Here is a 17,500-nt window from a genome sequence, read left to right on the forward strand (position 1 = left end):
GCTTGTGTACGTGATCAGGGGTCATGTTTTTTAACCGAAACAAAATAAGATGACTGAGTTCAATTGCCATTATATTAGTTTGGGATACCAACATGGCCGATGGGACATCAGGTGTTTATAGAGTGTTTTCAGGTGAAAACCTTAAATAACAATGACCACAGCCAGGTTTTCTGAGCCCGCGAGACTGAGCACCCCCAGCAAACCATTGTTTTAACGAAAACCGCTGGTCATCATGGCAGCCATGTTGGTGGAGTATTTTGGGGGACTGGGGAAAAATTCTTTTGGGATTTGAACTCCATTTTCATGCAAATTCTTCCTTTTGTTTCAGCAAACCAATGTGACTGTCAATAAGTGATATTATCTTTATGCTAATTAGACTCACCAACCTCATTTTAACGCAAAATTTTCTTTTCGATTTTTTTACTGAGGACAATTAGCATAAAGAGAAAAGAATAATTTATTAGCCGCTATTTATGAATTTGTTGTATGCTCTTCAGGTTTTGAATGAGAAAAAAAAAATGGGGAGCTACTCGTGGGTATTGCATTTTTGGTACGTTTCTTCACCGTCCTCCGCAAAACACGCAGATTCATGGTTCCACGGTCTCGGTATGCCTGCATTTGAACTGCTCATTCTCCTTGGTAGCGTTATCGGCGCCGTTCGTATTACCTTTTGTTTCTGGATAGCTTAGCCAAATTGCGATGGCCGAACAAGTGAGAATAAGTAATGGTAGTTATCTTAAGGACAAGTACAGTGGGGCGAGGTAGGGACGGTCAAGAGGGTTTTGCGACTTTCGTTCCCTTGTGCTTGCCGCCGGCTGTTTTTGTTTGCTTTGCGTTTTGATTTTATCAACTCGTTTGATACAACCAAAATTTCGTATTGATTACTTCGTTTAGTGGATTGCTGAAGGCTGTATTTCCATTTAAATTCTCAACCTTTCATTCATTTTTCTGTCTACGAAACTTGGCTTTTCACCTAAAGAATTTAAGCTAAAGCGACATTTCCGGGAATCATTTTCCATATAAGGTCAAACATGGGTATAATTTGTAAATAAACCCCTTCTGGCGGCTGGTATGTCAGCTGGAAATGTCCGCGGCTGAGAGATGTCTGAAAAATGATTATTTGGCCGAGAAGTGAAGCTTCAAAGGCAAATATGATGAAAACCTAAGACGAATTCTAGTATTTACAACAACTTAAAAGTTTGATCCTTCTGTGCTAGTATCACTGTACTGGGAACGGAACTAACTTTTTTTATATAATGATTTTCTTTTGTAAACTGAAATGATAACTTTGCCTTAAAGGGAACCTTCACTTCTACAAAAAGCTTACTTTAAATCACAGGAAATAACCTTCGCAGTCAAATCTGTCTAAATTTCTTGCAAAGAAAGCCTTTGTATCCAAAATCAGTAAGTTTTAGAATCGCCTATTTTTGTTTCCAAATTTCGCCGGCGCCGCCATCTTGAATAATGGCGTCTTACGGTTGCCCTATTGTTATTAGGCAAAAGCACTTTGTGTCGGAACAATAGGGCAACCGTAACACGTCACAATTATATTCAAGTTGGCGGCGCCCGCGAAGTTTGAAAGTGAAAATAAGCGATTTTAAAATTCAGTCGTCCCGATATAAACACTTTTTGAGAACAAATTTCGAACAAGTTTGTTTCGAAACATTGTTTAATTCGGTTGAAAGTTCTTCTGTAGCAAGAGTGGAGGTTCCCTTTAACCAAAACCTAAGGATACACGTTAAACATTTACAGTGAATTAAAACCTAGTATACTCTAAATTCAGGGGATGAAGACGAATGATGGAATAAGAGTAACATATATTTTTTATGTTGGAATAATGGAATAACGTCATTTACGGGGCGGAATAACGGAATAACGACTTCCTTGGGAATAGTTAAATAAATTTTTCAACGGAATAATGAGATTCTTTTAATGGAATAAAGGAATAACGAAAAGTTTCCAGGAGGAATAATGAAATACCGAACACTCGATTATTCCTCTTCACCCCCCGATCTAAATAGTTACAATTAATTCCGTCATAGTTGAGTTCTTCGAATCGGTTCTTTCAGACACCTTGTGCAACAAACCGAATATGAACAAAACTGGAACACTCATCCAAAACACCAAGCCAACGTCTACGCTTTCTATTGATTTTCTCTTAATTTTCTCTTTTGAGCTTTCCTTCTTGAGTTCGCTTGCCTTGCTAGTTCGCTGTCTGGCTCGTAACATTCCTTATTTTCTTTCTCGCATTCCTTTACAGCGCTAAGTGTTCCCTTTTAAATGTATTCTCTTGCTTACAGCCATCGACAAAACAGTTTTGCCATCAAACTTTTGGATGTTTCCTACTAATGTATTTAGCAGTGATCTCTTGGCATCCGTCTACTCCTCCCTTCGCCTTCTTCTCCTCAAATGATTAGTCTTCTTCGACTTGTTCATCTTCTTTCCTTCAAGTGTTCACCCACTCCGACCAAAAACAACGATACTTCTATAAACGAATGGTTATTTGGATTTGTTTACCCACGGTACAGCTTAGGAGCGCTCAGGAGCTCGTTCAACATGTTACCGTGCATTCCGGATCGAATTGGAAGTTGGAAGTGTTGGTTTTCTGGAGAATGGAAAAGGAGCAAGGAGAGAACCAACAACAAACTTAACCCATTTTTGACGCCTGGCCCAGGAATCGAACCGGGGACACATTGGTACGAGGCGAGTGCTCTCACCACTGCGCCTCCCCTACTCTAATTTCTATAAATACCACATACTTTAGTTACATACTTATTGTTACACGGTACTATACATTCCTATTCATTGATTTCACTCACGTGATAAGACGGCCATGATGGAGCCAAAATAATAGAAAAATGTAGCTCAAGTTTTGCTATTGTTCTTTTCACCAACATGGCCGCCCTGACGTCAGGTGCAGGAATGTTGGTGGCCCTAAAATTCCTAAAAATCCCTAAATATTTTCACTTGCCCTAAAAAACCCTACTTTTTCAGCTGTTTTTCCATTTTCCCCTAAAAATCCCTACTTTCTTCCTTTCTATGACGGTTGAGCACGACTGATGTCATTGAAAGTGCTTGGCGTGGGTTCTACATTTGCCCTATCTGGTCAAACTGCAAATTTCTTTGTGGTGTGGTTGTCCGGTGTGGAATTATGAAGCATGGGGGGATCCTTCATCTTCTATCAGTCCCAGATGACTGTGGTGCCAGTGGCTTCAAATTTCAATGATGTTGGATCCATGCTAAGCATTTTCAAGACGCGATGTGCATGATCCCTTTTCTGTCTAAGTCATTAATGCTATAAACCAGTATTTCATTTGAGTAAGTGTCTTTCTGTTTGGATAACAGTCGTGGTCTAAAGGTAAGTTGAATTCTTCATTCTTTCCTAAATAAAAGCCCTAAAATAGCCCTACTTTTTAACCATTTATCCCTACAAATCCCTACTTTGCAGGGAAAAAATCCCTAATTTCCCCCCTAAATGTTGTCACAAGGTGGCCAACATGCCTGCAGGTGCAATCAAAGAATATTTATAATCAAGTGAAGCTATGATCTTCGCAGTTATGAACGCAATTTTTGGGATTGCGTAAAGAAGCTTGAAAAATTCAGGACTTCAACGGGGTTTGAGCCGGTTAGAACGTCGCACCGGTTTCTCGAGGTCACGGGTTCAAACCCCGTTGAAGTCCTGAATTTTTTACAGTGTAGGCTTCTTTACGCAATTTCAAAAATTGCGTTCATAACTGCAAAGATCATAACTTCACTTGATTTCATATCCGCAGTTCATATATGATCCATTTCATATATCATTTCATCGTTAATATTTATAATATCATAGCAAATCAACACTAAAGGGACAACCAGCTTACAGACATAACTTACAATACGACTCTAATTACGTGATACTGCGACAATGATAAACACTACATCGTTAACACTAAAATTTAACAAGCTACCAAGACAAAGAAATAGAACAAACTAAGTGTAATCATGATTACAAAGATAAAGAATGGAAAATTCCGTCACAGTCCAGTTGTTTAAAATACGATTGAGTTAATCCTGGGTTATTGTGAGCTTTGACAGTTTCTAAACAACTTGTTAAAGGTTTTTTCAACCTATTGTTTTGTGGCGGTCTTACTATATTTGCCACTCAAAGTGAATCTATGTTGTTTCAGGACATGAAGGCATGAAGATCTTTCTCAAATGGAACACTCAGCCTGGTAAAACTTCCTTTCTAGAAGTCGAATCAAGCGATTCTATTGAGAAGGTGAAGACGAAATTTATGGAAAAAGAAGGGATACCAACCGACCATCAAAGACTTATCTTTGCTGGCAAGGAACTGGAAGATGACCGCACTCTAGCTGACTACAAAATTAAGAACGAATCCGTATTGCATTTGTTGTTGAGAATATTTGGTGGTGGGCCGGAAGGGATATAGAATTCCAATTAACCCTGCACGAGGTGGACAAGACACAATGTCTGGTCACTATCCTAACAATGTTACCGACTACAGGCCCGGTAGAGATAACTTGACCTGTGAAGGAAGACAACTCTCTCGCGGAAACTTTGAAATCGGCTTCAATAATATGATCAATTGAGTTAATGATCTTAACAATTCTAGTACCTGATGCACCTTTCCAGGTAATACCCACCCAGTCCAATGCTTGGGTGGGTTCCCCAACCGATTTATCTTCATTGAGAACAAAGCCTGCGATGGACAAATCCACCCTTACAGCCCGGGCATTAATGCGACAACTTTCTCTGTCCTGAACAATCGCCCAACCATCATCCAAGAAGATGGCTATACAAAGACCCTGTACTCTCCAATACTTTTCTAAAGGCTTCAAAACCTTAGTGAAAACCCAAGGGGCAGAGGACAGACCGAACGGGAGCACAGTAAAAACATAAAATATTTCCTTAATGGAATCGGGCGCACGCCATGAAAACCCCAGAAAAGTTTGGTGCTCTTGTGCAATGTCTACATGATGGTAACCACTTTTTAAATCGAAGGAAAACATGAACCCATCCTTCACAAAATAAGACAGTCCTCATACTTAACACTTTGCTTAATTAATGACTTATTGACATGGCGCAAATCGAGAATGAACCTCTTCTTACCGCATGGTTTTACAGAAACTGACAAAGGATTTACAACAAAAGGCTGCTCATTAACCATACGCATCCGGTCTGAATGAAGAAGCTCAAGAACAGCTTGATCCACAAAATCAGCATAAATTCGAGCCCACTTATTATTTTTCATTTTTACGGCCAACGGAAAACTAATGAATGGCAGTCTGTAGAACATTTTCAATAACAGACAAAATGAAAGCCAGAGCACCTATAGATCTCCAGAAAACTAAATTATTCTTCAGATTACCCTTAACACGTAATGAATGTCCACTTTCAAGTTCGTAATCCTGTGTAAACTGATGTACCTGCGCCAAGGCATCATCATTGCTTTGGTTGAGCTGATTGGCCTGAGGTTGGCTTGTTGTAGGAGATTCCAGGAAAAGAATTGTAGCTAAGGGGCTGCTAACTTCCCGGCCAGGACAAGGATCGGCAGTCCTTAGCCCAGTGTCCAAATTTGCCGCATTTGAAACCGCGGAAGAAGTCGCCAAAAGCGTCTCTACGGCCTGAAAGATAAAGGCGATGACGAAACCTGTAGTAAACGGGAGGTGGGGGGGAGAGAAAGATGAATAAACTGTATGGAACCGCAAGCGTGAATGGTACTCAATAGACAGCGGAGGGTATAAATGCTAATAACTGGCCAATCCTGACATACATGAAAAACAGAATGCACAATACAGGGTGCGGCAGGTGTAAAATGAAAGCACCGCAACTAATTACTTGGAATACCAGCGGAAAATACATTTTGAGTTACATGAAGCTCACTGTAAACCAAATACAAACTGTAACTGTCTCAAAGGACTGGGAGGGCTTAAACTGGGGTTTATGAATTAATTAGTATTCTGCATGAATTTGATACAGAATACAAATTAGGATTTTAACATTCTATATGAAGTTTATACAGAATACTAATTATCTATTAGTATTCTGTATGAAAATCATACAAAATGTCAATAAAGTTTGCTTATCTAGGTTAAAATAACTATTTAGAAGGCTAAATTTTTATTTATTTATTTTTATTTTTTTAAAAACGTTTGGTTTTTTACCTTCAAAAAAATTTAGCCTTGTAAATAGTTATTTTATCATACAGAATACTAGTAGATTAATTAGCATTCTGTATCAGCTGATAAAAAATACCACTGAAAACCTCCGTATCAAAGTAAAAAAAGGAGGCAAAGGCAACAGAAACACAACTGTTATATTACCTGAACGTTTTCCAATTTTTTGTTCCACGAAGTTTGTCATCCAAAAATTTAAAAACAGAGGAGACATTAGCGCGATGTCAATAGTTAAATCTTAACTTGTTCCACCTTCCCGTAGTCAAAGCCCAGCAACTAATTTGCCGCTACTTTATTTCAGTGAGCACTTTGCCACTCCTTGAATATTTTTACGCTCAATTTTGCACTATTTCTTGTGGTCTAGTCCCTTCCAACCAAGCTGCTTCTTCGACTGCATTTTTAGGCGTTCGAAAACGAGATCCTTCTATGTTCGCAATCAGCCGCAAATGAGTTTGATATAGGACGTTTTCAACCAACCTCTAGGGACACCAATAACAATAGGGATTGCACGAACAAAAGAAGCTAATGAGAGATCCCTGATCATTTCACCCATTGACCGAATGCATAAATGACGGCCAAAAATATATTCTTTTGTTTATGTGCTAATGAGACTCATTAGCCTCGCTCTTAAGCAACATTTCTTTTGTATTTTGTCCATGAAAACGAGGCTAGTGAGGTTAATTGGCACATAAACAAAAGAATATTTTTTGGCCGCCGTTTATGCATTCGGTCCCTTTCATTTCATAGCACGATACAATGTTCGCACGCGTATTGTATCGGATATAAAATGTCCCGCCTTCGGCTCGACATTGTATATCCGGACGATCCGATTAGCTTCCTAAATTTGTAACAAAAATATGCACGTTCTTGTGTTACGCGTAATGCACCTAGCAATGTTAAGCCCCAGGGTGGGGGACATTTTCATGGAAGTTAGCGCTAGCTTCAAGTTTTCCAACACTGGGCACCTATAGAGTATCAAATTCCCAACCCCCGGGCACCTTCTGAACGTCAAATTGGTGCCCTGGGGTATCTTTTTTTCATTAGATTGCGGTGTAAGTAATTGACGGGATGGAAAGGTTCTGGCATTTCTAACCTCACATGGTGTCCACGGCAAGACAATGAAAATGACATCTACTGTGCATAATGATGCTGGCCAAAATTCTGCCACAGACTTGATGGTACCACACGTCACATATGTCACACTGGATCCAAACGACTGGTTCTTGGGCATTACCTGGATCGTCACTCTTGCAGATTTGGCATACCTTTAAGTTTCAAATGAGACCAGATAAAAGCCATTTTTTACCTAGTTTATAGTTTGAAATCACATACTTCAAATCTAAAATGAATCAAAAATTGCACTGTATTTTGATTTTGAAGAAGTGATGGTCCATTTTTACGAGAAAATAAGACGGATTTGCCTACCTTTCTTTCATTCATGGTGTCCAGAAAAATCTGGAAATTCGATACCAAGATGGCGCGTAACTCATCTCCAGTATCTCGCAGTCTTTCAAGATGGCGGGCATATCAAATTCCCGACCCTGGGGCAACGTGTACCAGTCCAAATCCCTACCTAGAGGAACGCTCTCTGAGTCAATTTCCCGTGGGTATCCCGCCTCTCTGTTGATTAGCTTCATTTAGAGTCGAGACACTCGGTTAAACAACTGTAAACAGAACATAACATCACAAAGCGACCATTTCTAGCACGTTGCGAATACGACGCACTGCATCATGGGTTTATACATGCATGCCTAGCGGGTAACAATTATGTGATCAACATCCCTTTTTCTCGAAGATAAACTGAACAAAACATGAGCGAAAATAAAGTGTCTCCGTGTAAACAGTCTGATTAATCCTAAAAAAAAGAGGGAGTGGTGCTATGATTTGGATTTAACTTCCAAATGAAGCTTAATTGTCGGATTCACTAAATTCATTTAAAAACGTGATTGGATCATGCCATGCTACATACATTTAGTCTTCCGCCTCAGTACCTAATGTCTTCCATTTTTGGTAGTATAGTATAGGGGTTTTAAGGGTTATAATTATAAATTAAATTCCGCTCTATTAGTCTTAGCTTCTTAAGCAGGTTCAAGAAGTTTTATCCATATATGTTATCTTGTAGTCGCTTTTTAATATACACATATTTACATGCATGTACTTACATTTGTACTTACGCGTCTTCCGGTTAAACATACTGAATTTCTGAAGGACTCAGAAAGTGTTTCTTTGTTCTAGCAATGCTTCATACGGGTCACCACCATCCTTGTGAGTTTTGAGCAAGAGGGATTTCATGATCTTAACGGCAGACTCTCCTTTGCAATTAGCACGTTGATGCATTAATTGGTGAGGAGGTGATGTGAGAAATACCCCAATTCGTCACAAATGAATTGAATTCTTGGGGAGTAAATTGAGATCCACCGTCTGATGCAATTGCTCTTGGGATGCCATACCACTTGGTCCACCTGGTCCATTACTATTTTTACTTTATGCACCTTATTACATTAAATTTTCGAGACACGTTAATTTCGCGATTTGAGGGTCGCATATTTCGCGATACCTAATTTCGCGACTTTGCGAAAATTTTGCATTTTGACTCACTTTAATTTTGCGTTTTTGAGTGAGACACACTCAAGGAGCCAGTAAATGGACAGTTTGAGAATTGTACAAAAGAAGTGCTTCCTGGAGTAGAGACGGAAAGCAGTAGTGATGAAGAGGACCAGAACATTGCCAACATCAATAATACCATAATACTCTTTGTTTTTATTTTCCCTTGGGACTTAAAACGCTCCCAACGAAAACTGGAGACAATGCTTGTGCAAAATTTTGGGGGGACAAACAAAGAGTATTATGGTATTTTTTATATTGGCTTATGGCTCAAAATGATTGTTATAAACGTGTTTAATAACGTCGTTATTTTAGTTATTGACATAATGTGAGTCACTTAATTTTCGCGTCATGTTATTTTCGTGACATTTAATTTTCTCGTCACTTGAATTTCGCGATTTTTTTAAATCGCGAAATTCGCGAAATGAACGTGTCGCGAAAATTTCATGTAATAAGGTAAATGATTTGCCTAGTGAACTAACATTTAGTATTTTTGCCGAAGATACTAATATCTTTGCATCAGGAAAAAATCTCAACTTCCTAAATCAGTTAATGAATTCTGAACTTCGTGAAGTCAAGCAATGGTGCGACATAAACAGATCATCATTTAATTTATAAAAAAAAACAAATTTTACGAGCATAAAGTCGCCGAAAAAGAGGAATGGTGTAGTTAACATCCAACTTCCAACAGATAGTGATGGATCCTACTGTTCATTACAAGGAAAGATCATATTAAATACCTAGGTGTTTTAATTGATGATGCACTAACTTGACTGGAAATCGCGCGTAATACAGGGATTATATCAATCTTACGGCATTAGGGAGCATTCATAATTTACCTAGAGGGTGGGCTATGATGATTTTGAGGGGGCCTCACTCTTTTTCCCTACTATGATTTAGGGGGACTGTGGAAAATTTCCAAGGAAAATGACATCGAGCATAGGGGAGGCCAACCATTTTTTTCCTGAAAAAGAAAAGGAAATGAAAATATTCTGTTGGACGCTCTTATAATTCCTGTCTTTTATATTTCATTTCGACAAAATGTTGATACAGAACTAGAGTATGAAACTTGATGCATGACGCCCACTTCTTGTGCTACAAGGTCTCTTTGCGAGTGGCTCAAACTCACTCTCGTCTCCCTCCTCACTCTCACTCTCCTCACTCCGTGTTTCCCCCAAGAAAATGTCGTCGCCTTCGTCATCATCATCACAATATAATAATAATAATAATAATAACATAATATTTATATACCGCGCACATCAAAAACGTCTCGTGGTGCTTTACAATACTATAAAATAATGAAATAACCTAATGCGCATTAACAAAATTCAATTAAACAGAAGAGAATTACTATTTACAAATTTTGAAAATAGAAAAGTCGTAATGTTCTTCTTAAGAATAGGTACGGAGCTGAATTTACGAATAGAAAAGGGAATACTGTTCCACAACTTCGGTGTGCACACAGAAAACGCTCTGTCCTCATAGGTCTTTGTCTTTGACACACTTGTACAAGATAGTCCATATAGCTAGAACGTAAAGATCTTGATGATGACTTGATCTTGAGTAGATCAGAAACATATGATGGACAGAGACCATTGACAGACTTGTACACCAGCAACAGAAGCTTGAACACAGTACGATAAGATATAGCAAGCCAATGAAGCTACACAAGTATCGAGTTACATGATCAAATTTGCCCTTGCAAGGGACAAATGGAGCAGCTGTATTCTGTGTTCTCTGTATTTTATTAAGTTGATACTTTGGTAAGCCATAGTACAGATGATTACTATAGTCAATACGCGAAGTAATGAAAGCATGTATAACCTTTGAGGTACAGTCACTAGTCAGATAACGACATATCCTGAACAGATTTCTTACGTGAAAGAACGAGGCTTTGCAAAGATTTTTTATTTGATCATCAAAAGTCATGTTGTTTTCAAATATAATACCAAGGTTGGTAACTGACTCAGTAATGCAAATATTACCATTTACAAGAATAATGTGATCAAGCGAGACTCCATTTCGGAGTTTAGAATGATTTAAGGATACATCGGTCTTATCCTGACTTAATTTCAAGTCATTATCTTGCATCCCAGCGGCAAATCTGAGTCACGCATACAACTATACGCTCTATAACCAAGTCCACGTCCCTGGTATCAAGAGACAAGTACAGCTGGGTGTCATCAGCATAGATCTAGAGGTGGTGATTAAGATCGTATTTCTTGATTGTTTCCGAGATAGGGGATGTGTATAACAGATAGAGTACAGGCCCGAGTACAGAACCTCGAGGAACACCAACTAACAGGTCGTGCACAGAGGACTGAAATTGATCAATGTCAACAAAGTGAGTGCGTTCACGGAGGTATGAAATGAACCAATTCAGAACAGTGTCTTTAATACCAAGAATATTTTCAAGTCTCGCCAGCAAAAAGGTGTGGTTTACAGTATCAAACGCAGTAGACAGGTCCGGAAGAACCAAGATCACATTCTTGCCTTTATCAAGAGATAACATGATGTCATTTTGTACTTTCAAAGCTGCAGTTTTAGTGCTATAAAGAGTCTTATATGTAGACTGCAGAGGTTCGCGTAGAGCATTGGTGGTCAGTTATGTGTTAAGTTGTAAGAACACAGCTTTTTCCATTAGCTTGGAAGCAAATTTCAGATTGGACACAAGACAAAAATTAGAGAGTCAGAATTATATTTCTTTAACAAAGGTTTCACCATAGCGGTCTTGGGATTCCTTTGGCATCTCACCAGTAGTAAGCGGTAGCTTAATGATATTCCTCAGAGCAGGCACCAATGTCAGGTAACACTTCCGCATAACAGCAGCAGTTAGAGCATCGAGTGAGTATGACTTAATTGTATTGCTTTTATTAAGATAAATGACTTCAACGTCAGTAAGAGGAACAAATAATGAAAATACTGATGAACAACATGATTCCTAAGCAAAACAGGGCTCAAATTGTCGGTTGTTTACACGCCTCCCATCAACAATCTTACGCCGGATGCCGTCGACCTTAGATTGAAAGAAGTCAGCAAAAGCATTTGCAAGTTCGACATTGTTTTCAGCTGCCGGATAACTCTTATTGATGTTTTTGTTAAGCAGCTTGTTAACAGATCTAAAAAGTAGAGTAGGGTCATGAGAGTTCTTTTTAATAAAGGTAGAATAGTAGGCCTCCTTTGTTCGATGGAACAGTTGATTTAAAATATCACATTGAGACAAGAATTTCAAGTTTAGATGATCGCCATTTGTTCTCAAGCCTTTTCCATAGTGTCTTCTCGGCAGCAGTTTCATCAGTGTACCAGGGTGCGTTAGGATGTAGAGTAATAGTTCTTGATTTAAACGGCGCCAACTTATCAAGAGCACCCAATAAAGTTGCATCATACATCTGTAAAAGAGAATCAAGGCCAGGTGTTTCATCCAACAACCCTGAGTGGCGTATAGCATCATTAAGCTTGTTAATATCGAGGCTCTTGAGTCTTCTAGAGACTATAGTTTTACGTGCTTTAAGTGGTTTTTCAAGATTCAGGTTAAAGCAGATTGGCTTATGATCAGAGATAGGTTGCTCCAGAGTCGATAAGTTTGTCAGGAAACTATCGGCATCAGATCTTGTTATTACCAGGTCTAAAATATGACCATGGAGGTGAGTAGATACCCTGACATGCTGTTTTAAATTAAAACTCTCAAGAAGAGATGAAAAACGAGTAGAATTACTATCATCAGATACATCCACATGAAATTAAAATCACCCACCATAAGAAGTTCAGCGTTCGAAGTGATTACTTCTTCCATCAAAATAAAGAATTCATTAAAAAAATAAGTCAACAGTGAGGGCATTATCGGTCGATGGAGGTGGACGATAAACAACAATGATCCTTACAGATTTATAGTGGATAAAAGTGCAGTCCATGTACTCAGAACTTTTGAAAGATGGTTTTTAGGTCTTGATTTAACATTAAGCACAGTCTTAGGGTGCGTTCGATTGACCCTATTCCGGAATAAGAGTACGTGGAGTGGTGATTTAAAACTGCATGTTTGGCGTTTTGAAGCAACAAGAATAATAAAGATATGTTTGAAATAGCATTTTAGCTGGTGTTTGACAATTTTAACGTGAATCTCCGTAAAAGCAAAGGATTTCTAACTTGTATTCCGGGTATTCTTATTCCGGAATAAGGTCAATCGAACGCGCCCTTATAAAGCAGCCCAACACCACCCCCATGGCCACTTGATCTCGGGTTGTGTAGAAACGAGTAACCAGACGGGCAAAGCTCACCAGTCATCATCATCATTATCATCATCTGAGACTGCTTCTGGCTCTTGTGCCTTATCATCTATTGACCGGCACAAACAATATTTGTTTTATGATCTTCAGTTTTCCGAGAGTGATTCATTTTCAGAAGCCTCAGTTTTCGGAGGTTTTTTGGTCCAAAAAAGGTCTTTCCCTAAATGAATTACTGATTTACTATGTTCATTACTAATAGAGCTCAATATACCTGTTACCAGACTTTGATATAGCTAAGGGTGAGTTTGGCATGTTGTAATTATGTGCTGGGGGGGGGGGGGGCTATGATATTTTCCTTTGCTAAATCAACATCTCTTGAGGGGGGTCAGAAAAAAAAACCCTGAGATGATCAGGGGGGGCTTCAAAAAGATAAATGGAAAAAATAAGGAAATCGTCATAGCCCACCCTCTAGATAAATTATGAATGCTCCCTTACTTATCCTTGCATTTATCCACATTTATTACATACTCAACAAAATATCTTGTTTCTGATTGGCCAATGGCGAATGCATAAATAGGTTATAGAGTGCAATCCAGGTGATAGAGTGCAATACGGAAAATGCTATGGAAACACCGGGGAAGCGCAAAATTTGAACACCAAAGTGTAAAAAAATGGCTGACAGTCGGTTTGCTTTGTCAAACCACAACATCGTTGAGCAACTTAAAGAAAATGCGAAAAACAAAAACACGTTGAAAGCTACACAGACCTGGTTGAATGTCTGGCAAACATGGTCGACTGAAAGAAAACTAAACCCAAAACTGGAACAATACGAACACGAACAAAGTAGCGCGTTTGAGTAATTTTGTTGAGAATATAATAAATGTAAAACCGTATGAACCTGCTAATGCATTTCGTGATTTCGGATCACTCTTAATGTTTTGAAAGTTCTCAAATTGCACTCGCTTACGGCTCGTGCAATTTTGAGAACTTTCAAAACATCACTCGTGCCCATAAATTCATACGATTTCCTATACATATCATATGGCATTCTATCATGGGGAAGTACTTATAAAACACACCTTCAAAATTTGCAAACAAAATTAGACCATGTCAGAATTATTTTCTTCGCCACAGCTTACGGGCCCAATACTGTAAGCGCTTTACCTTTGCTGAATCTCTTGGAATTCTCACAGTGGAAAATGTCTTTCGTTTCTTTGTTTTGAAACTTACTTACCAATGGCATAAAGGTGAATTACAGGATATATTTCAAGATTTTTTTTCGATATGCAAGTAGTGTTCATGCCTATAATACTAGATACGCGGTTAAAATATCTACACAAGCCACGGGTACGCACAAATATAGGCAAACAGTCCATATCTTACGTAGCTACTGATCTATGGCAAAAAAATCCTGAAAATGTTCAAGATTTAAAACAAAATTAAACCACTTCTTGTTGTTAAACCAGCACTAATCGTTTATTACTTCAGTATAATTTAAAGATTATAATCATCTTTGCTACTATTTTCATTGTATTATTTCTTCATTCTTTCCCTAAACTACAGTAAAAAAAAAAACATCATATCAGCTTCTCCCTTTAGTAATATACCATCCAGTATGCTTAGTGAGTCTCGCAGGTCAAAGCCGGGAAGGCAAAGCACACGCGGGAGTACTGTGTTTGTCCTGTGGCCATCCTTGTAGAACTAATTGTACCACAGAGTTAACTGAATAGAGTGTAATGTGAAGTGCTAGATTTCAATCCCATATGAACCATGTGAGCGTTAGCCCTACAGATGGAAATGGGCCCACGTGGGTTCAATTCCCACCCTGGTCAGAGTTTTTCTCTGTCCTTGTGTGGGCCCATTTCCATCATCTGTAGGGCTAACGCTCACATGGTTCATATGGGATTGAAATCTAGCACTTCACATTACACTCTATACAGTTAACTCTGTTTAAAATATAAGTGCTACACGGCCAACGTTTGCATAAACGTAACCTTTAATTGTACCACAGTTTGCAGACTAGTGTCGCACAAAGTTGCATCCGGCCCTAATTTCATCCAGACGTTTGTCGGGAATGTCCGGGAACACGTTCATGTTCATAATGTGGACACGTTCATCCTGGTTGCCTTCAGCTAGATACTTGTGGTCGTTTTCCACCGTTACTGGTCGACCATAGGTTATTCAGGGAGCGAGAGAAGTTCCTAGCTCCTCAAACAAACAGCATGCAGTGGTTACGCCCGCCCAGTTTGGCAGCAGAAAGTGAATTATGTGGAGGCAATCAATTTACAGAGATTGATACACAAACAGTTTTAAATACCATTGCCTACAGAACCTTTCAGAGATTAGATCCATCAACACCGGAGCAAATGAATGAGTTTGTACTCTATCTTGAAAGGGTGCACAAAGCCGTGGTTGTTGGTGTAAAGTCAGGAAGCTTAGTAATCACTGTGGAAGTAAGTTCTCTGCAAAGCCTGGAGGACCTGTGGGAAGATTATTCCTTTGGTCATGTGAATAAAATGGCTCAGAAATTTCTCGTGACAAAGGAGCTTCTGGAGGAGTTTGGCCTGCTTGAGGTGAAATTGACAACATTCATCGCTGAAGAGGAGTACAGAGCTTGTCAAGAGTATTTTTCTGGTGAGTTCAATAGAAAATGTGTTATATAGACAGTAGGGAGTTGAAGTAACTATGACGACAACAGTGATGGGAATGACACAAAACAATAGGGCTTGTGTACGTGATCAAGGGTCATGTTTTTTAACCGAAACAAAATAAGATGTTTGCGTAAACGGTTAGTATGAAATGTAGACTGAGGCCTGGGCCGAGGCCTATTTTGCACCTAGTCTGCATTTTGTACTGACCGTTTGCATAAAAGTTGAGTTCAATTCCCAGTACATTAGTTTGGGAGACCAACATGGCCGATGGGACATCAGGTGTTTGGTTTTTGATTAGAGGGGAAAACCTGAGTATTTTAATAAGTCTAGATCTTGTGATAAAATTGATTAAAAATACAAACGCAACTAGATTCATTTTGACATCGTTTCGACATCGTCCGATTTCATCGTCAGGCAATGTATTTTAATCGGATGAAGCTTATCTTATAGTACAAGATCAATAGAACAATATATACAATAGTACGCTAACAATAAATGTGAAATCTAAATAAATAGTTTTGCCCTGACAGAGTCTGACTGCACATTAAGTCATGGTTTTAATTCTTTGATGTAGAACATCTCATGAATTAAGCAATCAAATTTCGATGCGCATTTCTTTAAGACACTAAAACTCGCCGCTGGGGGTGCTGTTGTTTGGCCATGATCTGCTAGGCGATGCCTCCCGATAGCTGAGTATCTATGTTCCTCAATTCGTTGATGCAAGTGACGAGCTGTATAGCCAACATAGCTCGCATCACACGAGCCACATTGAAATTTGTAGACGACTAGTTGTTGGCTGACTAAAGATGGTTTGGGCTCACGGAATTTAAGGACATCCTCGAGCTTGCGGCTGACAAAAACTGGCTGTAGATCTATATCCAGTTTCTTATTTAGCTGAGTAAGTTGGCGCTTCACAATATCGGCTGGTTTTTGGTCAATAAATGGCAAGACGATTCTAATGGTGTTTTTATTATTATTGCTAGTAGATTGTGATTCGACATCTGATGTATTGATAAAGTTACGGATGGTTGCTTCAATCAATTCAGACGGGTATCGTAGCTTGTGAAAAATTGATCTTATGTTTTCACATTCTTTTTTAAACAGCTCGGTCGTTGAGGACAGACTGTACGCCCGGTGAAGCATTGTCTTGAGTAGAGATTTCTTGTATTTGTTGTCCACATGACTCTGGTAGTGCAACAAGAGGCCTTTGTTGGTAGTTTTTCTGTATACGCTTGTGGTAATCTTACTTCTTTGTTTCATCAAAAGCATGCCAAGGAAGGGTAGTGTGTTGTTTACCGCTAGCTCCATTGTAAATTGAATAGATGGATGACAGTTATTTAGCGTAATTAGGAACTGTTCTGCTTCAGCTACATCTTTTATGACAACCAAGGTATCGTCTACGTATCGTCTGTAGAATGACGGGAGTTTGTCTTGTTGTTCTAGCATCTCCTCCATGTGGAGGAGATGTGGAGGCGATGCTAGATGCTAGAGTTCTATTATCCTGCAAACGTTTTCTTTTCTTTCAGTGGAAAAACAAGGTTACTGATCACGTGAGTGAAAACACTCTATACTTTAACCTTTTATCTCGTAGGTTTTTACTCAATTTAATTTTGTTGTATTTTATGTGCTAAGTGATTTGTAACTTATTGGTCGAGCTTTTTTACATGAGCCCTAACCCTAACGGTAACTCTATCTTATAGTTTTGATTGTTTTTATTCTTTTTGGCGAATTTTTATCTTATACTGTAACCTTTTATCTCGTAGGTTTTACTTAATTTAATTCTATTGTATTTTATGTAGTAAGAGAGTTGTAACTTGGCTCGGGAGACTGGGCGACCAGGTTATCG

The 17,500-nt window shown here is 38.8% G+C and overlaps 2 protein-coding genes across 2 annotated transcripts in view; both read left to right on the forward strand.

The window, feature by feature from the left end:
- Window positions 1-4,493, forward strand: part of LOC138038365 (uncharacterized) — a 4,961-nt gene extending 468 nt beyond the window's left edge. Inside the window, exon 2 of the mRNA XM_068884186.1 lies at window positions 4,167-4,493. Coding sequence (XP_068740287.1) covers window positions 4,167-4,429 — 263 coding nt within the window. The 3' untranslated portion in view covers window positions 4,430-4,493. The remainder of the gene's footprint in view (window positions 1-4,166) is intronic.
- LOC138014238 (uncharacterized) overlaps window positions 1-17,500 on the forward strand; it is a gene marked incomplete at its 3' end in the record, with an annotated part of 90,304 nt that overhangs the window by 633 nt on the left and 72,171 nt on the right. Inside the window, exon 2 of the mRNA XM_068861288.1 lies at window positions 15,242-15,637. Coding sequence (XP_068717389.1) covers window positions 15,370-15,637 — 268 coding nt within the window. The remainder of the gene's footprint in view (window positions 1-15,241; window positions 15,638-17,500) is intronic.

Source organism: Montipora capricornis, chromosome 1, assembly GCF_036669925.1.
Source record: "Montipora capricornis isolate CH-2021 chromosome 1, ASM3666992v2, whole genome shotgun sequence".
In the NCBI taxonomy this organism is placed as follows: domain Eukaryota; kingdom Metazoa; phylum Cnidaria; class Anthozoa; order Scleractinia; family Acroporidae; genus Montipora; species Montipora capricornis.